At 38.3% G+C, this 26,545-nt stretch overlaps 1 protein-coding gene across 1 annotated transcript; it reads left to right on the forward strand.

Moving 5' to 3' along the window:
• Window positions 1–5,491: 5,491 nt before the first annotated feature.
• On the forward strand, window positions 5,492–26,545 carry PPP2R3B (protein phosphatase 2, regulatory subunit B'', beta; the record flags this gene model as incomplete). The annotated part of the gene is made up of 13 exons (XM_009871743.1): window positions 5,492–5,538; window positions 5,948–6,133; window positions 8,438–8,541; window positions 9,099–9,201; window positions 9,904–9,978; window positions 13,779–13,865; window positions 14,244–14,400; window positions 16,277–16,325; window positions 17,064–17,153; window positions 17,865–18,040; window positions 20,801–20,919; window positions 21,003–21,109; window positions 26,136–26,545. Coding segments are annotated over 13 exons (1,445 nt in total), but the record flags the coding sequence as incomplete, so codon positions are not given.

Raw genomic sequence — 26,545 nt, forward strand, 5'->3', positions numbered from 1 at the left:
CTACCACAAGGTCAAAGGAGCTGGTATTACAGAAGAGATGTTTCTCTGGGCTTATCCTGCAGGGAGCTCTGGCAGTAAGTTACTTTACCTGTCCTGAAGCAGATTTTTGAAGGCACTTCAGCATGCCAGAATATTTGAGGTGTTCGAACAGATTTTCAAAATTAGTATATTTTCCTTCCAAATGAGACTGAACTCTTTTCTAGGCAACAGTAGCATAAATCTGATATTTCCAAGATTTAAAACATATAAAACCACTGATCATATCACTTGCTAATCTAGAGGGAAATGTGGAGTTTCACTGTGTAACCAAATAGATGGTAAGTTAAAGAAGAAATACTGCTCTGGCTTTATTGGTCAGACTTAGGTTGGACTACATGACCTCTAAAGGTCCCTTCTAGCTCAACACATTTTATGCTTCTATAAAAGAACACAGAGATGGGAAGGCTAGTCAGGTAGTGCTTTTGACCCTGATTGCTGCTAACTTTTTCTGACACTCAGAATTACCATTTGATAGGCCATGGGACACCTTGTGTTCTCTACGATTTTACTGCATTTAATAAAGGAGAGAGTTTTCACTAAAAAAAAACAACTATGTAGCCTAAGATTAGAATGTTCAAGGGTGTGTGCTAAACAACATTTGGGTCTCATCAGTACCACTCTGTTCCTTTTGGGTATCTCCGTGTTTTTTGAGTCTCTCCATCTAGTATTGTACATCAGGGAAATTCACACAGTATCTCCTTTTGTTGTTGAGTAGTTTATCAGCATTGTGCGTGCGTCGTTGCAGGGGTGTTAGGATTTAAAAGGCTAAATAGCATACCTCTGCAGAAAATACTCTTAGCTTATTATGCACTTTGTTTTACTCAGGTCAGATTAGTATAAACCATGATATGTAAGAATAGAAGATCCAATCTATGGAAGAACTAGATTAACTTATGCATTACATAATTGAAAAGTATTGCAGCATTCTTTTTTTTTTCCCCCCTCTATATTGAAAAAATTCTAAGTATTTGAACCAAACTTTTATATATTTGATAGGTAAAAATCTCTTTACAGTATTTAATACCATTTTTTATTTGGGGTACCATTGCTTACTAAAAACTTAATCTGAAGTTGGGCATAAATGTGAAGCAGAAGGCGCTTGGGTCCTATTGTCCTGACCCTTTTGTATGCTGCCCAGGGAGGTTGTGGAGTCTCTGTCTTTGGCAAGTTTCAAAACCCACCTGGATGCAGTTCTGTGTGATGTGCTCTAGGCAATCCTGCTTTAGCGTGGGGGTTGGACTACATGATCTCTAGAGGTCCCTTTCAACTCCAACAATTCTGTGATTCTGTGAGTTTTTTCTAATATAGGCATCCTTGTGGAAATTCATGTCAAATACAGCAAGAGCTGAACCCTAACTATGTAAATGTGTTTTAAATGTTTTTTTCAGAGAAACAGGCAGTTGATGTCTGTCAGATACTAGAAAGCATTAGCGTTTCTAAAGTTATCTTTTTTTCTTTAGACATATCAAAACAATGCAAATACCAAATCAGTTCAGTGAGCTTGTGTCTTAATCAGTAAGCTATCTAAAAAAATACTGCATTCATAAACATATTTGCCTTGTTTCCTTTTCCAGATAGTCCTTTTTAAGTGACATTTCACTCACCTGCATTTCAATTCACATACTCAACCTCTCTGTGGGGTTCAGTACTTCAGGGTGGATGTAGATTTAGACTTTATGGAGTGTCCAGTCTTAAAATACCTGGGAACAAGCACCCCCTTCCTTTTTATTTCAGATATACATGCTGTCATTGAATTACTCTTAAGTTGAGAGAGAGGGAAAAGGGCGCCTCATTTTAAAACCCACGTAGTCTTTTTGCTAAGAACCAGGGTTACTGTTGAGTGCAACTTGTATGCTGTAAGGTGTAAGAAGACTTATCTAGCAAGAATACTGAACTTCTCTCTTTGGAATGAGGTGTGTCCACATTCTCTAGTATTTACTAATATATTACTATATTGTAGATATAATAATGGTTTGATAGCATTATTATAAACAACTGCTGGAAAACAGTTGGAAAAGCATCTAGAGAGTTGCTAAACAAAATGGGAAGTTTGCCCTTTGAACAGTGATCACAGTGAGACTCAATGATCTTAAAGGTCCTTTCCAACCTTTATGAGTCTATGATTCTACTTCCTCCTTTGTAAAAGTCTAGCACGTTAAGTGGTGGTTACCTATGGGCAGTCCTTACGGTTCTACATGGCAGGAGCGAAAACTGGTTATGTATTAAAGGTTTCCTTGAGTTCTCCAATAGACAAATCTTATGATAGCTTGTTTATATTATTACTAACAATGAATTTTTGAGGAATCCTCACCACAGCGGCAACTTCACAATATAATTTCAGGTTCTGGGCTTTATATACACTTATTGCAAAGGTTCGTGTGCCGTTCAGTCCTAACACTGGAGCACCTACCTGCTCATATGAGTTGTTTACAAGCATACGCAGTTGTTATCCTTAACTCCAAGCATGTTATTGTTTTTGCATTTGCAAAACTAGCCTCTTTTATCAGTTTAGCTTACTGGTACTAGTATTAAAAGTTTTAATGTAGAGCTGTAAGAAGATGTACAACACTTTCTAAATGTCAGGTTGACCACTGAAATGGAACAGTTGTGTAAAAAGAATAACAGACCGTTGCAAATTTTCCAAAGATTCAGTGTTAGCAGACTTCTAGCATTTCTTGTTAATGAAGAAATTCCCTGGTTAAAGTTATAGTTACTTTTAAAACAGCTTAATCTCATGCAATCAGTGCACTTTGCCCTGAAATGACAGAACTGACACTTTTCATCAGCTGTACAATATGCGCATCGACAGAACTAACTAGCTGAAATTATAGGAGTTAGTGAAGCTTTTAGAGCCCTTTTGGTATCAGGCTTTCCTTCATTGGAGCAGCCTCGGTCATACATGGAGCCAGTCAGTGGTTGTGTGGAATTCAGACTGCGAGAATAATCCCCAGTCCTTCTTGGGAAGGTGAGGGGAGAGAGATGCACTACTAACTTTACAGTGTGTTAGCTGGAGATTGTAGCTGTGGATAACCCATTTCTTTCTTTGGTGCAGGCTCTTAGCCCTGTGCTGACTGACATTAACAGGGTAATTCTGTTGTCCAAGCCGCAGGTTGCCAAGTGGCATCTAGGAAGGGTCGGTGTGCTCAGAACATCCGCGCGTGGCAGAAGCAGGGTGCGAGCTGTGCTCCGAGCTGGCTGCCGGATAGATAGATACCACGTGGAAGATTCAAGGCTTGTGCCCTAGAAGGCATTCTCACTAGATGCCTCTATGTAGGCACCAAATAAATCTTGTGGAAATGGTTGTGAAGTCATCAGACTCGTTTTAATGCAAGTCAAGTATTTTTATAGTTGCTTCTTTCACTGACTTTGTATAAACAGCAAGTAGAAATAGGCAGCATCTCTTGATATAGGACGAGTTATTTTGTCTTGCAGTGAGAGGTTTGTATACTATGCTTGGGTTTAGAGTTGAATAAATATATTGTCTTAGAGATAAAATATTAATATTTTTACACTAACCATACTTAATTCAAAGTCATGCTTAAACTGTCTTCATCTTAGAAAAATCAATTTTCTTCACTTTTGTGTCCAGCTTCAGTTCTGAATCTGTTGCTTAACTTCTTTGTAGTTGTGGTCTCTGGAACAAGCTTGCAATAAACAAGAAGGTGAAAAAATAAATAACTAGAAAGCCTTTGGTGCATAACTCTTAAGTAACGCTCAAGAAAGTTACACCTACTAGAACAGGTCTTACTACTAATCCTGAACTGATATCTCCACACGCATTTGAAAATAGCTTTTAACCTGGACTAACGGAAATCATTTATTGAGTGCTCTGAGATATTGAAGTAAATTAGTAGTTTCTGAAAAAATGTAAGGTTTCCGATGAACAAGTAGGTCTGTTGATAGTCTTTCTTCTTCTCTTGGGACCTTTTCCAATGTAGTCTTCCCTTTGCCCCTGCCTTTCCTTTAAAGGAAAAAAAAAGTTTCTTTTAAAATTCAAGGCTCTAAATTTTCCTAGTGGAGAATTTTAAAAATGCTTTGTCTGTCAGTACTAGGTTTTCTTAAAATACTCATTTACCTGATGTAACCTGAAACATTGAGGGGGACATTTGAAGTGTACTTTTTCTCAGATGAGGCATCTCTGAAGAACTGGAACACCTGCTGCTTCAGTGGCAACTGGAGCAGCTCGCGTGGGGTTAGCTATCCTGGCACGTCTTGTAAACAGAGAAAAAGGGAAATAAAATAAAATAACCTTGCTCTTTAGAATGAACGTGCTAGTTTGATTCTGTAAAGTAAAAGATGGTTGGATTGCTGGGGCTCAAAAGCACGCCAGCGATCTTGGGGGTGGTTTTAGTCCAAGGAATCGTTTGGGTTTTAGTTTGTTTTTGTGTAGGGTAACTGTGAGGGCTCTACCAAAGCGCTGATGTGTAGAGCAGGGTTTCTAGAATGAAACAAGGTGTTAATGCAATTACATGTGTTTTGTAGTGTGAGTGGTAATGTGACTTAGAATGTTGCTATCTTTATACTTCCCAAAGGTGTGCTTAGAAGGGGTTTTCAGCTGGACCACTGAACTAGCGATGAGGTATCAAAAAGTTGTATTTTGTATTATTCTTAGACAATGACACAGACTGTAGGTGTCACTGATCCAAGGTAACTTCTTCCTCTATGAAATAAAAGTTGTAGCTTATCTGAGATAGTTCTGCAGCTGCGAGCAGGAATAGCAGAGGTGGGGAAGGAAAGGTTAATTCAGGCTCTTTATTAGCATGTGTAGCATTCCAGTGAAGGCTCCTGGGTTGGAACTCTGCAAATTAAAATCTTCTCTACATGAGCACCTCATTCCTTCACTGACCTAAGGAAGAATTTTTGTGGTGGTAGGATAGCTGAGAAAACTTGGACAAAAGTGATACAAAATTAAATGAGGGCTGGAGTTTTTTGGGTGTTTGGACTTTCTTTACCTCAGTTCTGGTTGGAGATGAGAGATAGAATTTAGGATCTTAAACATATTTAGTACTAGGATGAGCAATGATATAGCATTAACCATTGTTTCTATGTTTGAATAGTGGCCTTGGGGTAAAAGACTTCATGTTTAATTACTAATTTTGAGTTGCCACATTATTTTATTGTTATTTTGCTTGTTAGTTTTGTTTCTCTGCATTTCTTTTAAAAACTAACATTTCTTTTAAAAACTAAGTACAAGATAAATTCTTCTTTACTAAAGCTAAGTACATTTAAATAAGTAATTTCTTTTGTTACTGGTCATCTGCTTTTGGGGGGCTTTTTTTAGTAGTACGGTATATCATAAGTTCTTGAGAAAGATTTTTAAGCTCTCATGTCATAATTATGTATAGTTTACAACTCCGAAAAATATCCTTTACAGGAATGATTTACTACCTTTATAAAATCAAGCATTTTTTAGTATCAGAAAAAATGTCTTCCCTGTAACGAAATTTAGCAGGTTGCTGGTTTGTTACAAAGTTGTCATGCTTATTTCAAAAGTTGGAAGCTGTAAAACTAGAAATATTTGAAAAGCAAATGCTTTCATGACCTGTCTGTTAAGTTAGAAGTTGAAGTGTTTTCTTCTGAAACTGGTAATATAACCTGAGTGATCCAAGATCTCTCCAAGAAGCTGTCTAGTGTATTAATCTTGAAACTTGATATGCCTAAGTCTGAAGTCGTTTTTATTAAATTTTTAACAGCCTGGAAATGTTTCTAAATGACTGTTTTTTGGAAATATTCATGATTTTTTTTTCCAATGTGCTCTCATTTTTAAATAGCTTATTCAGCCTATCATCAGAAATCCTTTTGAAGGTGTATTGTAACATATAATACCAAGAGATTCAGGTCATCTGCGGATGACTGTTATATGTGACTTCATTGTACCTGACTGTCAAATGTGTGTTTCTCTATTTAGGTTCAGACAAAGAAGGAAGAAACTTTGCCACCATCACTTAGTCAAAACATTCCAACTTTCTATTTTCCTCGAGGGTGTCCTAAGGAAAAAGTGAATATAGATGCTGTAATTGCCAAGATTGAGAGAACTTTCTCTGAGTTTCCAAATGAAAGGGCAACATTAGAAGACATGGGGAAGGTTGCAAAGGTAAGAACTTGCTGGCTGTCCTATACACCTATAGAAAGGAAACATGAGTTCTGTGTCCTTTGGTGTCTTGTATTATGGGGTTTTGTTTCCTACAAGGTATGAATCATTGTTTCCTACAATGATGAATACATAGTATTCAGCATTGTTGATAGCACAGTTATGTGTGGAAATCTTTGCATTAGCCATATTTCAAACAGCCCTACATTTTGCTTACAAAAAGAGTCAGAGATTGAAAAAAAACTCGAACTATTTGTTCTGCCTTCTGTATTGACTAACAGACTTAAGGTGAGAGCACTGTTAATATGCATTTTGTTTCGAAGTGCCCATGCTGTTCTTCTCATTCGTTGGTGTCATGAACCTCCATTGTAAAGACATTGAGACAGAATGGTTTGGCAACTTGAGATTGTAGCCTTCTACTTATTACTGAAAAGTTAATTTAGAGTTATGGCAGAGTGACAAAATACTGAGCTTAGAAAGCAGTAAATATTTTTAAAGGTCTATGTAACAGACAGTAAGCTAGTTTAAATTCAACTTAAGTTTCTGTTTTGTTATATTGAATCAGTGCTTGAAATATCACTGCAAGTCATGGTGTTGGTAATGAGTCTCAGGTTCTGATACCTGTTTTCTGTCACTTTGCATTTAAAGTCTGAGGTCTGGAAAGCAGAAACAAAGGCTTTCCACAAGAGCGGGGCTGGGAGTTTAGAAACTCCTTGTTTGCCTTGCCAGAAGTGTTTAACTGCTAAGCTGTATAATAGAATTCCTACTTTCCACAGCTCCTTTCCATGTAGAAGTAGGGAGAGATGGAATAGACCTTTCCCTGTCAGATGTAAGGGTCAGGTAACCTACAATTTGATGATGAAGAGCATCCTCCTGAAGTAAAAGCCTCTCAGTCTGAGGGCAGTATTCGTCAAAGTCACTTTTCTTATTTTCTTAAAGTACTGGTGAAACTATCGCATGAGAGGTAATCATCCTTTTGCTCCAGTGACCTTACACATCTTGGAGTAGTCACAGTTTTATTTGAGATCTACATGAGATTCTCAGACATAGGATCATAGAAACATTCAGGTTGGAAAAGACCCTTGGGATCATCAAGTCCAACCTATCACCAACTCTACAGAGTCCACATGTTTAAATACTCCGGGTCATAGGTGGTTTTAGATGAGAGGCAAGTATTTATCTGTTACAGTTGAGGAATCTTAGAGCAGACAGAGAAGCAGCACCATAGTTACACATAGGAGCACTGAAGTTGTGAAGGTGTAACTGTTGGTTATGCTGAAGCAAGGTACTGCTCCTCAGGGTGGGCTGGCCTACTACTTAAAATTGGATAGATGATGCGCCACGCATATGCAAGGATGCGGATGGATTGAGCTGTCCTCTGAGCCAGACAGCTGTGAATTTTCTCCAGTTCTTAAAATCACTAAGGCTGGAAAAGACCTCGAAGATCATCTAGTCCAACCATCAACCCAGTGCTACCATGACCACTAAATTATATCCTGAAGTGCCACATTTATATGTTTTTTGAACACCTCCAGGATGGTGACTCCACCACTTTCTTGGGCAGCCTGTTCCAATGCCTCGTCCTCTTGCAGTAAAGAAATATTTCCTAATATCTAATCTAAACCTCTTCTGGTGCAACTTGAGGCCACTTCAACTTGTCCTACTGCTTATTACTTGGGCGAAGAGACCAACCCTCACCTCACTACAACCTCCTTTCAGGTAGTTGTAGAGACCAATGAGGTCTCTTCTCAGCATTCTCTTTAGACTAAACAATCCCAGCCCCCTCAGCTGCTTCTCATAAGACTTGTTCTCCAGGCTCCTCGGCAGCTTCCAGACCTGCTCCAGCACCTTAGTACTCAAGCTGTGGCCTCACCAGTGCTGAGTACAAGGGGGGGAAAATATATAATAATCCTTCTGCAGGATCTAGAACTTGTGTAACTGTTTGTGCTGTCTTGAGCTCAGCTTAAAGGTACCCAGCCCTTCAGTGGAGCTTGTTAGCGTGGACTTTGTTCTGCTGCTTGGAGCATCGACAGAGCAGATATGTGATTGCATTCATCTCTTAGGAATGCTCCAAGTTGCCCTGTGTTTTGCATCTTGCTTTTGGGTTTCAGCCTAAAGCAGTCGCTTGAAATGATTTTAGAAAGTAAAGTTGTTTTCAGAAACAGTTTAAAAAGAAAAATAAAATCTGTGTCTTAATATTTTCTTCTTAAGACTTGTAAAATTAAATTTTTTTGAAAGGTTTATAAATAAGGCAGTGACCCTCAGATAATCAATCAATAAACTGACTTGATATCTGCTTAATTCTAGGCTTGTGAATGCCCACTTTACTGGAAAGGTCCTTTGTTTTATTGTGCTGGAGGTGAACGAACAGGATATGTGTCGGTTCATAAATTTGTTGCAATGTGGCGGAAGTAAGTCAAGTACTTTTTTTTTTCTTAGTATTTCTTTTTTTTAATTGAAATGTGGTATTTTAAGCCCTGAATGAGAGTCGATCTATAAAGGGGAATAAAACACTTTCCATAATCAACCATTGACAGTAAACTTGTTTCTGGGAAAATGTAACTAAATCATCACTTTAACATAAACAAACAAATCTTTCTTTACAGAGCTTACAGATTTTAAAATGTTTGGTAAATGACTGACCATTTATGGGAAGAGTGAAAACCATGGCCCTAACTTGTAGATGCCAATTCTGGACAAAATGCTTTTTATTCTTTCTCCTTCTAGTTCTAGCCTAAAAATATCCTTTCATGTAATCAGTTACATGGTGCACCCACCTCCTTAAACATAAACATATGAGACAGTAGTGCTTTGATAAGTTCACTTGGAGTGGACTATGGCATTTATAATTAGCTTTTGAATTAAACATCATGGCTGCAGTTTTGTAGGGCTTGTACTGCTATGGCAGTACAAGGCAGCATGAGCAATTCTGTGTGTCGACTATTAAATGGAAAGACTTACCTTTCAGAATACTTCAGACCTGCTATGACGATGCTGCAAAGTTTGTTCATCTTCTAATGAACCCTGGATGCAACTATTTGGTGCAAGAAGACTTCATTCCTTTTTTACAGGTAAACTGCAACTGAAACTAGTTCTGAGAACACAACGGAATGATGAGCTGGCAAAGGCCAGATTTTTCTGAGCTAAACATACTTTTTCACGGTCTTCAGTAAAGTTTACTGATAATATTTAGTGTAACCCACTTTGTATGGTCCACTGAGATGCTAGTGACTGACTGCTTTTGCAGTTAATTATTTTGGGTCAGGTGAGGTCTTTTTTTAAGAGCTACAGCAAGATGCATGCATTTAAAATTGCTTGCAGGAATAGCACATTTCAGAGAATCCTTATGGTTTAGAAAGCAGTTGAAGTTATTTAAGTCAAGGAGGGCATTTGGAGGGCAAAGGGAAAGTGTCATATGAATTTAAGACCTGATACAGCTCCTCTCAAAGAGAAGCAAACAACACCTTTACTAATGAATAAATAAAACCTCAAGTGGCTTTTTGTGAATCATAGCCACAGAATTAAAAGCTACAGCAGTCAGCAGTGCTCAAAATCTTCAGCCTATCTAAAATACAGGAAAGCTTTTGCTTATCTGGCTTCTTCAAAAGATAATTTTAAAACTAAGTCAGCAGTGTTATTTACATGAAGCAATCAATAATTGTGGTCATTTGAACTGTTTTGGTTAAGGAAGCAGATGTGCTATTCTGTGGTAATCATTTTATATAGTCACTAATGAATACTGCTTGGGATATTGCTTTTCCTTTGTTTTGTAGGATGTGGTGAATAGCCATCCTGGCCTATCATTTTTAAAAGAAGCATCTGAATTTCATTCTCGGTACATTACCACAGTAAGTAATTTATATTTGGAAAAGCCATTTTTTTGTTAACTGAGTACTAATTACAAATTATTAAGATTAGTCAATATGGATAAGTATCTTTGTCCCTTGAGAAAAGTTGAGTATGTTGTCAGTCTTCACTTCTACATGACTAGAAGTCTTGTGAAGCAAGACTCTGGTTTCTTAAGCATCACAGGTGTTTGCTGGGTTTCTTTTACCTTTATAAGAAATTGTTGAACTTCATACTCGTAAGAGAAATACTGAATTGTAATAGTGTAGAAAAAGTTAATGAATGAGCAGAGTGTTAAACATTGATTGTGGCTGTAGACCATACTCATTAGAATCATGACCTTACTCTGGGATTAATTAAATGGAATTTTGAATGAAAGGTCTATATTGTGATTATGATCAGTATTAAGTAAAATAATGATAATATTGAAGCTGCTTGATACTTTCTTCTCTGGGGATTTTTCTTTCTAAGCAGGTTTTCTACATGAAAAGTTCTATTTCTCTCTTCCTAGGGTTATCTGACTGAAGTACTTTTTCTGTGCCCAAGGGAAAAAAAAATCAGTGACACTAAATTTTCTTAATTGTAGACTAGACAGCTGATTCCACTCAAGTCACAAAAGATTAAAATTCTTCAAAATGACATTCAGTTTACTTTATGCATGTGAAAAAAAGCTTAATGAATATTCTCCAACAAAAAAAAAACTGAGCTGATCATCTTTTATCCAGCTTATATTTTGACCCAAACCAAAAACTGTGGGAGGTTTGATTTTTTTTGAAAGCTTTTGTATTTGGCTCCTCGTATCCTTCTTACTCAGACTTTTGCCAGCCTATTCCGTATGTCCTGCTGCAGTAGGTTTTGCTGCTTGTTCTAATGATTGTGTGAGCTCTCAGAACTTTCTTGTCGGATGTGACTGGAGGAATGGTTCTGCCTGTGAATACTTTTCTTTCTTAATAGATTCTGGGCTGTATCCAAGCCTGCACTGCTTAAAATTGAGAAAGCTTGCTGCCTGTGCTGAAGGACCATAGGGAGAGAAAAGGTCCTGCCATTTCTAGTTCCTTCTCTTTGGAGGAATAGTTTATCTGAGTAGGCTGGAGTCTAGCAATATTGAATAAACTAGTGCTGGCAGTGCTTTACTGACAAAATTTTTTAGTGTGGCCTTCAACAGAAGTCAGCGGTTAATAAAAACATCCCAAAAGTAACTAGTATTGCTATGAATATAGCAACAATATTCGGAATACTATTCTGCAGATCAAGAAAAGGAAGGGAGGAATCTCTGCCCTTTCTTACTGTAGTTTAGGATTGAGTAGCTGTTGCCCTATACAGTCTTCTAAAACTCCGTCCTGCAAGTTATTACTAATAATTATAGATTATTTTCTCTAAGATTAAATACGGCTTTATGCTTGTATTCAATAAGCTTTACCTTGCTATGTGAAGCTTTAGCTAAAGGAATTTGTAAGCACTGCAGTTAAGGTTTTACATCTGTTCACAATAAGTCCTGTCACAAATGAAATAACCCTTTCTTCTGCCGTGTTTGTACATACACACATACGTGTATATATAGGTGTGTATGTGTACGTACATTACATACATCCCTTTAGTGAAGCAAGTGTCTTCTAAGTGTTCTTCCACCACGGAAGCAATCCCTTCTGTCTGCTAGGCTATGGCACAAGTTGGTTGGTCAGTCTAGTGGTAAGGTTAGGTACATTATGTCCAAGACAAAGCTGAAATACATTGAAAACATTTGCCCTGTTAAAATACATTTAACCTGCAAATATGTTACGTATATATCTGAACTATGTATTTTTGAAACTGTAATCTCCATATTGCACCGTTTCCTTGCCCTGCTGACAAACCACTGTGCAGCATAGCAGAGAAGACAGTTCTCTGACAATTTGCTTATACTCTGCTTCAGTTCGCTTCAGAAAACTGTTTCTTAAGTCTGTTCCCAGTTGTCTTTAGCAAACATTCAATTTGGGGGTTATTTTTAGAGCAGTTAAATGGATAACAGATGAGATAATGGCATGCAGATGGATTAAGTTGCAAAGCTAAGACAAAACCTTTTTAGAAAAAATTGCTTTGTAGTATAAGCCAAAAGTGAGCCTTTCCTAAACTCACAATTAGAATTAAGCTAATGAAGTACCAGAAGTAGGCTGGTCTACTCTCCTTTCTGGATTTATTGAACCAGCTACTCTTATTCAAAGTAAGGCCTGTAAAACTTGCTGCATGCTACAGTTTAAGCTTTAATTTAGAATTTTATGGATAAATTACTCTTCTGTTTGTAATTTAGAAATTATTGGTTTGTTTAAACTGTTGATTTACTGCAATTAAAGTACAAAGTGATAAACTTGAATAATAAAACCTCTGCCCAACTAAAGATTTTATTTGAGGGGAAAAGGGCTCCTAAAGAGATGAGTTTTTTAGCTAGTAACTACTGTGTTGCAAATGAAATACTACACATGCAATACTTAGTCTTGCTGTTTAGCAGGTATAATAAATCTCCCATTAATCACTTATACTTCATAATATGTTTCTATTAGATTTATTTTTGTCTGCTTTTTTGTTGGTGAATGACTGACTCAAAATGTGTATCTGGTTAGCTTAAGTCAAACTGATTGAGGTGAATACTGAATTCAGCTAAGATGCAAGAAAAACATACTTTAAGGTCTTAAGTGTGTGAACTAAAGCTAAGCAAATTATGCTCCGTGCATGAGTTTACCAGAATAATGTACATATAATAGTGATTTAAACAGAAGTGCTGAAAGGGTTGTCAGCCATTGGAACAGGCTGCCCAGGAGGGTGGTTGAGTCGCCATCCCTGGAGGTGTTTGAGAGACGGGTAGATGGTGTGCTGAGGGGGATGGTTTAGAGGTGTTGGTAGGGCTGAGACAAAGGTTGGATTCGATGATCTTGAAGGTCTCTTCCAACTGAAACTGTTCTATGAGTCTATACTCAATGCTGAATGGATTAGTTTCTGTTTCCAATATTAGTCATGGCATAAGAACTAGTCATCTTTCTGGCATAGATTTTTGTTGTTCTTCAGCTAGAAAGCATTTTATACTATTTTAGTAGTATTTAACAGGTGTGCTTTTTCAGGTAACTTTAAATAGAATAAAATTAAAGGGGAAAAACTTGTTCTCTGTGCACCTACAGGACATATCTCTGTCAAATGTTTTGTCATATTTGCAGACTTTGAAAGTAGTAACATCCCCCTGTGCTCTGATTCTTAAACAATCCCAATTCTATTTCTATAACTTTGTTTATGATCTGTGCACTTACAGGACATATCTCTGTCAAATGTTGTTTTGTCATATTTGCAGACTTTGAAAGTAGTAACATCCCCCTGTGCTCTGATTCTTAAACAATCCCAATTCTATTTCTATAACTTTGTTTATGAAGCAAAATATTCTTATAGTAAATATAGGTCTTTAAATCTGAAGTAATGAGATATATTAATAGGTTTATTAGATTATATCCTGTAGATCTGGAAAAGTGGGAGTTAGTGAAATTGCCAGTAGACATATTCTGGATAGCACACAAATAATCTGCAATTTTACCATGTGAGATACAGGTACTGCAGCATTGCAATAAGATTTAGGAAGATAAGTTTAGGTATAGATTTAGAAATTATTTAGTAATAAGACATGTAAGAGAACCATCAGCCTTCTAAGTAATGAGAAGAATAGGAAGAGGGGAGAGATGGAGTTCTGTAAATCAGCTGAGCTAAGACTTACCTTGGACAAATGTTTGGGAGTGTATGTATTTATCATACCTAAGATCACCTTTCCATTTTCCATTTCTTGCAGGTTATACAGAGAATATTTTATACAGTAAATAGGTCCTGGTCTGGGAAAATAACTTGTAACGAGCTCAGGAAAAGTAACTTCTTGCAGGTATGTAACATCTAAACATGCTTCAGAGAGTAACAAAATTAGTTTTTGGAAGTGGAAGAAATGCTATCATCACAGGCTCAAGTGCATTACTTCTCACACACTCGAATATGTTTAAATGTCATCTTTTACCTAGAGCTATGTCCATGCATATGTGTTTAGCAGAAGTCTGGCTGATCTCGTTCTTCTGCGGACACATGAGTTTTCTACCTTGTGTGTTCAGTCTCCGCCGTCACACTGCGTGGTGTGTGCACTGTCTCTGAAGATTAAAATTGTTGCACCAAAATAGCATTAAATATTAACCTAGTTACAAGAACTCTGATCATTCCAGGTATGCCTTACAAATTCTTTAATGTGTTCTATTTATCCTTCTGGTAACAGAATGTGGCATTGTTGGAAGAAGAAGCTGATATTAACCAGTTGACAGAGTACTTCTCATATGAACATTTTTATGTTATCTACTGCAAATTTTGGGAGCTGGACACAGACCATGACCTCTATATTGATCGGAAGGACTTAGCTCGACACAATGATCATGGTATGACAAATGAAGCACCTTTGTTTATATGTATTAAATGACCTGTAAAACCCTCAGCTGAGGAAGTGGGTAACTGCCAAGGCTGGTGTTCATGAGGCTGTTGGTACGGCTGATCCTGCTGACTCAGTGAAATAAAGCCAGGCAAGTCATCTGCCATGCTGCTTTTGTGTCTGGCGACACCAAATCTGAGGAAAAATATGAATCTGAATTCTGATCTTGGCAAAGAAGAAAAAATCATTTAAGTCTTGGCACATTATAAATGGCTGCATTTGGTGGTTTGGGGTTGTTATCTTGGAAACTAATCTATTCTACTGTTATTACTCAAGTAGCGTGGCTCTTACAGAGCCTTCACAGAAAAAGGCAAACATTCAGATACTTTGCTTACTTAAAGTTTTGCTAACTTGGCTGCTGTATGTTTTGCTGTACATTTTCTTCTATTTAGCAGCATTAAATTTTCTGCATTCACAGTATATACAATGACTGCAATTCTCCAGTCTTGCACACCCGTATCTATTTTAAATATTCTAATAGCTTGTATGTAACTTTTAGGGGTTTTGTTGGATTTTTTTTGATGTTTTTTGTCCATTGGCATCTTAAAAGTATTCCCTTCAGGACTGGAAAGCTTACTGAGGCACAAAGTGATTATGGAATACTATCCCACATTAAAAAGAATAAGCAGACTGATTGCTTCTGAAAACTCACCCACTGAGGTCTGAGGAAGGAAAGCTGCTCTCGTTTGAGTGGTTGTTCCACTTAATACCTTATAGAAAGGAAGCAGAACTGATGCAATGCCGCTTACAATTTAGTTTTGCATCCTCTAAATCATGGAATATTTCTGAAAGTTTAACAGCTGCTAGAATTAGACTAAGTAAGATCCTAAAATAAGTGTGATAGCCCAACTTTAGTCTTAAACTTCTATTTTTTAAAATGTCAAAATTAGATAATCTGGTTTCATCGGTTCTTCCCTTTCGTCCTGTCACTGGTCTAAAATTAGGCTAAATCAAACACAAGTCATAAGAAAATATTAAAGTATGTAGCATTTGTTGAGGAGATTGAACAACCTCAGTGTTTCAAAAGTAGCTGAGAAGAAACAGCAGCACATATTTGTGAAACAAATTGGCTCTCCTGCAGTTCTGGGGAAAAATACTAAGTAGGGACTAGTGTCTTTACTGGAATAATACGGTTGTAGCATCATCATACGTATATAAAACAGATGAACTATTTGAATGGTTAACTGCTTTGATTATCAGTATTTCTACAGTGCTGGAAAAAAAATCCAGAGCTAGAATAATGAGAAGTAATTCTGCTCTTCTGAGAATAGTATCATGTGCTGCTTTGAGTACCACCCACAAATTCTTCAGGATAAATTGAATATCCTTTGCAGACAGAGTGCTCAGTTAAGACATGTCTCTAAAATCCCTGAAATGGTTTCAGAATAGAAGCACAGTTCAGAACCGCATCAGAAATAGACCCATGTCAGAATCAGTTGGGTATGCTCATTAGGTGCACACTTGCCAAGTCTCGTTTGGCTCTTTGCCAAGGTCTTATAAACTGTAATGGCACTCGAAAACATGATTTTCTGGTCGAAGATACGGTAAATGCAGTCTGACTAATAAGTCAGTCAAGTTTATTACTTCTGTTGCGCCACCATTTCTGTATCGAGTCTGAATTCAAAGCCGCTTGGTTCTAGCTTTTCTTTGGAGACTGTGTGACGAGATCCTCTCCAAGAGGACTCAGTGGGATTAGAGAGCGCTGCACTTGATCTTTCTCACAGATGTGTATGTGTAAGAGGGTTCCAGTAAACTCTTTCTGCTGGAAAATGCAAAACAAAAATAACTTGTGTAAAATTGACACTGTTTTAAACTTTGTTTCACAGCAATTTCAAATAGGATGATAGAGAGGATCTTCTCGGGAGCAGTAACAAGGTACTTATTTTGTATGCTGATCTATATCCTACTTAATATTTGCTTGTTAAATTGTGTGATGTTCCTGGGAAAAAAGTGCCTTCCCCCTGAAGTGGAGCAGTGAATTTTGGGATTTAGTATTGTGGTTTGGACTCTAATAGTACTGGAGTGTTCTTGGAACCTTTGGCTCCATCCAAATTCTTTGCTCTTTCTTTACTCACATGAACACTTGCCGTTGGATATGGTGTGATTTAGCAGGGATGGCATGAGGAAGGGAAGAAGAGTTGGCATAGGTGTTTTTCCATCCCTCAAGCCTGTAAAATTTTCAAAGGGAGTTGAGCTTTTCAGTACATTGTAAAATCAACGCTTATTGCATCAACAAATTTACAAAAATGCCTCCAGTTGAGTTCACTTACATTTTTGACAGTTTTTTTTAATTTTTCCCCACTTGGATTGACTTCCTCTTGTGTATTTATGGCATTTTACTCGTTTTTGCAACACTTTGCTAGCACAGTATCTGCAGCTAAAAAGAGGCTGATAAAAAGAAATAACAAAAGCTGAAATGAGTGAAGTGATGCTTGGCAGGCAGTCTAGAATTTACTCCATTTATGTGAGTTTTTTGGGTGCCACAAAACATACACTGTGTTTTCTAGACATCTTGAGGATAAACCAGCAAAAACTGTGTTTTAGGAATGACTTGTATTATGTCTGGGAATTGCCTGCCTGACTAGGTTTTCTTTTTTCTTGTTGGCCTTCAAGAGGTAGAAAAGCACAAAAGGATGGGAAAATTAGCTACGCTGATTTTGTCTGGTTTCTGATATCTGAAGAGGACAAGAAGACACCAACTAGGTAAGAACGAATTTATGTTTTAGCAGAAAAAAAGGCTGATTTTATTGTTTTCCCAGTGCTTAAGTGGAGCTGCTGACACTCAGCTGGAACTCTGAAATAAGCTAAACTACAAAAACATGAGTGGAGAACTGGCCTAGTTCGTTGCATCATTCTTATTTCTCAATGTCTCTTGTTCCTGCTGCTGTAGGAGTCTTCTTTGTATTTTTTAGTGACTTCTAAGAGGTTAATTGTTTCACATGCTCTGTGTGGCCTACTTACAGACAGAGTCACAGATAGAGGAAATCGCAGTTCCTTTGTGATGCCAGTGGCTTTGGGAAACAATACAGCTAGCATCAGCTGTAGGGTATTGATACGAAACCTATCTGGTGACATTTCACTAGCTTTTCCAATATGGAAAGAACAACTTGGGTTTTGATGCACAATTCATTTTTTCATGGGCTTCCTTGGGGGTTTTGTGTAAAACCCCATTTTAGTCCCTCTTCTGCACTGGCTCAGTTAACAAGTGAGTTTTGAAATGCTATACAGTAAATACCAGAAACTCTTACCCTGCTAGGTGGTGTTTAATGACTTTCTATGGCCTTATGGAATGTAGTCTTAAGTCCAGTTTTGCATCTGTAGGTATCATAGTCTTTAAAACAGGCAGCAGAAATTCCTGAAATTCTGCAGTAAGTTTGTCTAAACAGTTCTTTGCTATTAATTACTGAATTTCAGCATTGAATACTGGTTTCGCTGCATGGATCTTGATGGAGATGGTGCTTTGTCTATGTATGAATTGGAGTATTTTTATGAAGAACAGTGCCAAAAATTAGATAACATGGCAATAGAACCTTTACCATTTGAAGACTGTTTATGCCAGATGCTGGACCTTGTGAAGCCACAACATGAAGGTAATAAAATCCTTTTCCATCTGTAACTTCCATTGCTCTGGGTTAGCAGTGGAGCACAATGCTCACTTTGTATTTGCCATTCTGTGCTGCCCAGTACTAAAAATATTCTTGCATACTTTGGGAAACATCTTACCATGGTGTTGAAGGAGTGGTATCTTGCATGTTCATGGCCTCTGCCTCTGTGTTGTTTCTGGTGTTGGTCTCACAAGTTGATAAAACTTCTGTGGCCATGATGGATTGGTCATCAGGGATTTGTTGAACTCAACACAACTGAGGTCAGCCTGCATCTGAACTTAACGCCTCAACGCTGGACCACAGTTAGTCCTATTGTGGTTGTACTTTTCAATGTGAATTTCAGTGTGTAAAAGCACTTGGAATGTAGTCTGGTTGCTATTTTTGTACAGACTCTGCATTGCAATAAAATTAGAACTTGCTTATTTGCTCTTAAAGCGCTTGATAGTAGTAGCAACCTCTATTGCACATATTAATGTTTATATTTTTTATGGTAAAATAAAGTTATTGACCGTCTTAATGTTTCTGTTTAGCAAATGTAATGTTGTGCTAGTATTCCTCATTTAGACACTTCTAGATGAAACACTGAGTTTTTCCTCCTTGAATTTCAAGCATCACTTGAATATGTAAGAGAGTGGATCTGTTGCTGTCTATGTAATTATGGTTAGAGAATCAATTAAAAGTCCTGCTTATTACGCATCTTCTTTCCAGTGTTAAGAATATTTAAATTATAGGAAGCTTAGTTCTATTTTTAAAGGACACTTGTCTTTGAGACATGTTTTTTTACATGCCAAGGGAATTGAAACAGCTCAAAAGTAGAACTTAAAGCTTCATATTCTTACTTAAACAAAGTTAAAATGGATTTGCTAGGTGAAAACAAGTTTCTAAAGGTGGATGAAAACATTGAAAATGAAGAAGTGGTATTAAGGATGTTTTATCTGGAAGCTTAATCCTAGATATTGGCAGAATGAAGTCCGAGACCGTCATTGTGTGATGCGTGGGGTGCGGGGAGCATTGATGAAGCAAAGCAAGCTCTGTGTGATGTGATGACCTACAATGACATCCTGTGCTCAGGGGTTCCCATACGTTACGCTTCTGTAAGGCAGACATGTTCAGCGATGTTTCTGTCGTGCATTTCAAATGAAACAAGATTGATCTGTCTGTTCGGTATCATGAAGGTGATAAAAGGAGGCTGTGGAACAGAACTAAGATCATTTAGGGCAACAGAAATGAAAGCCAATTGTGAAGTGTTGATGGTTTTTCATAAAAACCGAGTGATGTTTAAGAGGTGGTTGAAGAAAAAAAAAATCTTCTGTTTTTTAACTAACCAACTAGCAGCATAAGGTGACATTTCACTTGGTCAACTTGAAACAAAAGAAGGTACTTCCATGACGTTAGAGCTAAACTGTCATACAGTTTGCTGTGTACCAAAAAGCAAATTATTTAATTTAGATGCCTGAATTATCTCAATTTTTTTTTTCCTTTGTTGTTTTTGGAGACAGTGGTGGACATCCCCATGAATGTTAGGTGTCTAAGCTCCCATTGGAATAAACAGAAACCGAAGAGCAAATTGACAGACCAAATATAGGTCTCACTTAAATTGGGAGCTTATATAACTGGGACTCAAACCATTTGCTTGGTTGTGGAGAGCTGCTGCCACTTGAGATGGCCTCAGTGCATCTGTGTGGGTCTGACAGATCGGACACAGGTGCCGTGAGGGATTTGTGTCGTTCTGGAGCATCAGCCCCAAGCCAGGCAGGATGCACTATGGGCACTGCTTGTGGTGACAGGCACAAGCCTGGTGACAGCTTCCAAATGGGATTCGGGGTTTGCTTCCCTCTGACGTCCTTGAATTGTACTTGGTTAGGGGCTGGGCAGCGCGCTCAGGAAATGCCGTTCTCAAGTCTGGCTTTTACTGAACAATTCCATAACATCTGCAGTTAGCCACTCTTTGACGGACGACAGGAGATTGGTCGTATTTCATGTGAATCAATAAAAGGGAGTCTTAAGGATAGCCATCTGTCTGCCCCTGCGTATTTGGTATTTTTCAGTCTTTCTGCAGAAGTTGAATGTTCAGCTTTGAAATAAGGTGCCAGTTCTGAGCAGCCTCACAAATACTTCTAACGCTGAACAGATCCATTGATTTCGAGTCTGTAAAAGTATCACTTTATAAAAAACAAGCAGACGAAACACCTCTGAGAAGTTAGCTTTCTTGTCAAGCAGTAAGTATTGATCAGGCTGGACAAGCGTGGCAAACTGGTCTCTCTGAAAAATTCATCTGGATGAAGCGTAGGCACACAGAGTCATCGCTGTCGTGCTTTTTTCTTTTCAGATCAGGGATTAGAAAGGGCCACTGCCAGAGGAGATTCCTACCCACTACCCAAATGCTTCTGGGAAGATATGGCTAGCTCCTTGGAGACCTGTCTCTTGAGGAAGCTTGGGCAATTACTTAGAAGTATTTTTAATAGCTAAGAGAAGTCAACTGCATCTCACTCCAATGTTCTGAAGGACAGTAGGATGACATCTAAAGCAAGTAATGAATCTGAAATGTTTAAAAGTTTTGTCTGCTTTACAGGAGACACATTTCTAGGTGTGGATTTCAGGTTCTCATTTCTCTCCTGTTGCATTGAGCATGTGTGATAGATGTTCTTGAGCCTAATAATGACTTAACCTTTGAAGAACCTTCTTCCTGTTTGGAGAAAGGATAATTTCAGCTCTAAATACCTTGTCTCATGATCTTCTTTACAGGAAAAATTACTCTGCACGATTTAAAGCGATGCAAATTGTCAAATGTGTTTTTTGATACTTTTTTCAACATTGAAAAATACCTTGATCATGAACAGAAGGATCAGTTTTCTATGTTACGGGTGAGTATAAAGCTTTGAAGTCTTTTTAGCCAGGTGCTTAACAATTAATGCATTTCTGTATAACGTGCAATGTGATTGTTTAGGATGGTGAAGGTGAAAGCCAAGAGGTCTCTGACTGGGAGAAATATGCTGCTGAAGAGTACGACATCTTGGTAGCAGAAGAGGCAGCGAGTGACCAGTGGAGTGACGGGTAAGAATGTAGCAGGAGGGTTGGTAGGAATCCTCTCTACTAATGTGTAGAGCCTCACCATCACTGTCATCCTTGATGCTGTTTTTGAAGAACGTTGCTGTTTGTTACGTTTAGTCGTGTGCTCGGTGAGTGAGAAAGAACCTTTCTCATATCTCAGCTTAAATATTCCTTGACAGTTTCTCACCAAATTGGTTTCACCAAAGAAAAGGCCCTACTTCAAACTTTAGGAGGAAATACAAAATTTGAAAAAGCTTCAACTTAAAATATATTTTGTAGCTTGTTATTAAACTGATGAAGAGCTTCATTAAGAGCTTTGAGGTGAGGTGGGGGGAATCTCAGTTCTGAACTCAATTATATCAGCTTGGAAGTATTTTCTATCAGTCCTCTAAGAGTAAATGAGATAATAAATCTTGCTGTTTCAAAACCACTCCTGTACTTGTGTTGTGTAGCGTCCAGAACCTCCAAAGTCTTGAATTTGCCATTTGTTGTTTTCATTATTTAAAAATATAATGAAAACAAGTTCAAATATAACTGGGTTTAGGCCTTAAGCTGATGCACCTGTCTAGAGAAAATACAGCATCCTTCATTTCCTGCATCAATATTCCTTTTTTAAATACCTCTGATTCTTGCTAAGCATTTAGAGAATAACAGGCTTGATATTTAAGAGTGTTTTAAAACCGGAGAAAATACAATCTTAACATACTGATTTCAAGAAGTGTCATTAAAAAAAATGCATGTGAGGGATGAGAGAGGGAAGGGAAAGAAAGGTTACTATCACCCAACTTCTTCAGCAGTAAGGGGGATCATGTGCATAACTCTTCACTAGAATATTACAGAATTAACAAGCCAAAAAATAACTGAGTCTTTGTTGTGCTGCAAGTTAGGCATTTTTTTTTGTTTTTTTTTAATCAATGTTTTTTATCTCATTTAATCTCTTAAGGTCATAAACTAAGCCTGGAGAAGGTATAGCATAGGTATGTACATTTTGACAGTTGTTGGAGATGCTGTAACACCAAGTTTAAAAGCTTAAGTCTGATGGATCAGCCAAAAGAATAGTTTCTACAGTCTTTACTGGCTGTGAAATGTTTGGGGTTTTTTTTTGTAACTCAGCTGACAAAACTAGTGGGGTTCTTACAAACTCATGAAGGATTAGATTTTTAGCCCTCTATTTTATAACACCCTTATAAAAGTTACATGCCTAAACCATCAGGAGTCCAAATTTTAAGAAGTTACTGTGGAACTCTGGCTACTCCTGACAGGATCAAACCAGCCCCTGCAGTGTCTGCCACCATCTCGGTGTCTGTTGGGTTTGGGGGCCCTTAGTACAGGACAGTAAATCAGTGCAGCCACAGGTCACAGTAGCTGTGTGTCTCCATCTTCCTGTTTTAAAATCCTTCTGATGTTGCTTTCTAGAATCTTGAGTGGAAAGCCCGTTTTGCTCATTTTCAGATACAAAGTTGTGACACTTAGGTGGGTCTTTTTAGTAAACTTGCCTCAAGCTTACCTAAGGTTGACAGTTAAATGCAGATTTCCTGGATGCCATTAAGATCCTATTAGTTTTTCTTACAGCTCTTAATGCCTCTTATAGCTTTGCTGTGGAATACCCTGAGAAAGCAGTTCTTTCGTCAGTTAGGATACACTCTCTGTGCTTGAAATTCCAGTCTAGGGGCTGTAAAAGTTAATCCGTAGCTAGGCTGTCAGGGGAGGATTTCAACTGGGACCTGCATGTCAGGAAGTCAGGTTACTCTGCACCTCTGACTAAGAGTCTGAAATCATTGGGCTGTTGTAGACAAGCATCACATTGTAAAGTTCTAAGATAACGTTTGGGCACAGTTTCACTCAGAAGCACAAACAGGATATAAAGTAAGAGCCTCAAAGGTGCTTTATTCTGATTCAGTTACAAGCTTGTTGACTGCAGCTGTTTCTCAGAGCTAAGTGCACTTCTGTGATTATTGTTTAGACTAAATTTTATTTTACTTTTCTATTTCCCATGCCCATCCCCTCCCCTGCCCCAAGATATCTGCTCTTGGTGAAGATAAAAGCTGCAAAATTCACAGCCAATATTCTTGGGGTTGTTCCTGTTCTTTTCCACAAATAATGTTTTCAAAGATTACCTGGAGCCATGGTTCTATGGCTTTACACAGAAAGTGGCCAGTGGTGTTCCCCAGGGATCAGCACTGGGTCCAGTTTTGTTCAGTATCTTCATCAACGACCTGGATGAGGGGACAGAGAGTACCCTCAGCAAGTTTGCTGATGATATGAAACTGGGCACACCTGAAGGCTGTGCTGCTACCCATTGAGATCTGGACAGGCTAGAGAGCTGAGTGAAGTTCAATAAGGACAAGCATAGAGTCCTGCATCTGGGCAGGAATAACACCAGGCACCAGTACAGATTAGGGGACGTCCTGCTGCAAAGCAGCCGCATGGAGAAAGACCTTGGAGTCCTAGTGGGCAGTGAGTTGTCCAGCAACGTGCCCTTGTGGCCAAGAGGGCCAATGGGATCCTGGGGTGCATTAAGAAAAGTGTGTCCAGCAGGTCTAGGGAGGTTCTGCTCCCCCTCTACTCTGCCCTGGTGAGACCACACGTGGAATACTGTGTCCAGTTTTGGGCTCCCCAATTCAAGAGAGACGGGGACCTACTGGAGAGAGTCCCGCGGAGAGCTACGAGGATGATTAAGGGACTTGAACATCTCTCCTGTGAAGAGAGACTGAGAGAACTGGGGCTGTTTAGTCTTGAAAAGAGAAGGCTGAGAGGGGATCTTAATATATACAAATGTCTGAGAGGTGGGTGTCAAGAGGAAGGTGCCGGTCTCCTCTCAGTGTGGTGCCCAGTAATATAGGACAAGGAATAATGGGTATAAGTTAGAACACAGGAAGTTCCACCTCAGCATGAGGAAAAACTTTTTCCCTGTGAGGGTGACAGAGCCCTGGCACAGGCTGCCCAGGGAGGTTGTGGAGTCTCCTTCTCTGGAGACATTCAAAACCAACCTGCATGTGTTCCTGTGTGACCTACTGTAGGTGATCCTGCTCTGGTGGGAGAATTGGACTAGATCTTTCAAGGTCTCTTCCAACCCCTAACATTCTATGATTCTGTGAAAACAATCTGAAACATCTTATGTTACTCAAGTTAAAACTTTCCTATTCTATTTTAAAATTTACCTTAAATTTTCATTCCTCAGTGAACTTCTAAACGGGTCTTGGACACTTAGTGCTTCACGTACTTCTCTGTGCTAGGAAGCAGCAATAGGCTTTTCTAAGAGTTTCAGTGCCCAGATGTGTAAAACTGGGACAGCATTTCTAAATTTCCTTAACTCAAATATCTTGCAAAGGAGTAAAAGCGATATTCCATGAGTTCACCAAAGCTTTGTGAGGGAGTGAGGTTTTAATTTGGTCCAATAATGTTCCAATAACAATCTTTTGAGTATAGGATGGATGGAACCTACAAATGGTCTCCAAGATAGCTTCATGCTGCCATCTTTTAATGACCAGCAAAGCTGCTACCACCTCTCTGTATTGCTAAGCAATAAACGAATCCAAAAGGTGTGTTTGTTCAGGGTGTTTCTGTTTAAAAAAAGAATGAAAATGCTTCTCAAAAAGATGGAATTGAAGATGTAGAAGACTAGATTACAGGCGTGTGAGCCAAAACTGTTATGGTAGAATATGTGTCTTCCTTCCAAATCTTTGTTTTCAAACTTGTAACTGGGTCAAGTCATTCTTAGGATGACTTTTGTTTCCTGTGCAAATTGGTGACCTCGTGGGAGAAACCCAAGGTTTTCTGGTCACTTCCTAAGCACTGACTGATGCTCACGTAACTGAGGCTTTAATACCAATGGGAAGGATGAAAATTTTTTTTTAAAAAAAAAAAAGGAAAGGAAGTCAGGAACTGTTTTTACTCACTGGTGAATCTGTAGCTGATGATACCAAAGCATCTTTATATTGTTAGATTTCTTTTACTGAAAATGGTGGTGAAGCTTCTTTAATATGTTTAATAGTTTCTCAATCAAGTGTTTCAACAGAATTCACAGTTAGAAATTGGAAAACATTATTGCTCCCACCTCTGCTGTTAATGCTGCTCTATTTCCATGTTCATAGTGCATTCTTAGTATTTAACTCTTCTTTGCCCTGTGTGTTTCCCTGAAAAAATACTTCACCTCAGCACCCCAGAAGGCCATTATAGAGCCACATGTGAAGAGCAGATATTGCTGTATCCAAAGCTCGTTCTTTGCCTAGCTGAGTCTTGCTAAGTAGATGGAAATAATTGTGTGCCGAGATAAAAAAGGGAAGTTGTGCATGAGCCTGAGTCAACCCAGCTCAGGAAATGGTCGTCTCTTTAATCTGATGTCAGAAATCTCCACAGATTTATACTTAATTTTTTTTTAATAGTTATCAATTACAGAGTGATCCCACCTAAACAGTGCTGAAGATGACCTTTTTAAAATAAATTCACTGACCTGAGTTAGTTAAACTTTACATTCCATTATCTATCTGTTCATTTTTCACTGGCAGCAGGTGGTGACCAGTAATTTCTGGTTAAACAATTGGCTTTTGCTTTCTCGCACCTGCTTTAAATACATGGTTGCAATAGTTTCCTTCTGCTCACACGCATTTTAATGGGACTTTCAAATTGACTTTCATTCTCATGTTTTATCTTCTGTGGTGTCGTTTGCTCTTCCTTAACTGAGCCCAATTTCAGCTTTTGTGAGAAGAACATAAGGGGTTTCTGTCAAGTACTTAAGTAAGTCTTGCATTTGACCATTTCTAACATTAGTCCACCAGAGCAGTACGTGCTTTGGATCCTTTCAGTGTCTCACTAATGAGTTCTGCATGCGACAGGGGAGTAAGCCAGCTTGAATTTAAGTAATTCTTATGTAAGCCTAGTGCTGCTTCTGGTTACACGTGTCTTCACTGTAAATATAAAATATAGGAAATTATCTTCCTCCTGCTGGTACCTTGTTAGTGTTTTAACTTTCAGGTGCTTCCCGGCATAGCTATAGAGGCTTTCAGTTTCTTTCTTTGCCCTCTCCTAGGTATGAAGCAGAACTGAATCCTGTAGACCTTCAGAAGGCCAATGTCCTGAAGTATCAAATGGAAAAAAGACCATTTTTTGAAATGCCTTCCCACCTGGCTGATGTAGACTTGGACGAATATGACTACGAAGAGGACTTTGAGTAGTGGTTACTTCCAGCCGACACTTGTGGAAGAGAAGGGACAGCCTGCAGCAGGTCTGCTACGCACCCCAATACCCTTCAGTGGGGTTTGTTTCCAGGAAGTTGAATTGGGTTTGTGCTAAAAATATTTAATCACTACACTACCTTTTAAGTAAAAGAAGTGCATTTGTATGGAATGATGAAACTTTTTGTATTTATTCAATAGTCTATAGTTTGTAAAATAGATTAAAGTATTTATTTACACATGTTGCATAATTCCTTGTTGGAAG

The sequence above is a fragment of the Apaloderma vittatum genome, unplaced genomic scaffold (assembly GCF_000703405.1).
Source record: "Apaloderma vittatum isolate BGI_N311 unplaced genomic scaffold, ASM70340v1 scaffold13276, whole genome shotgun sequence".
NCBI classification, from domain to species: Eukaryota; Metazoa; Chordata; class Aves; order Trogoniformes; family Trogonidae; genus Apaloderma; species Apaloderma vittatum.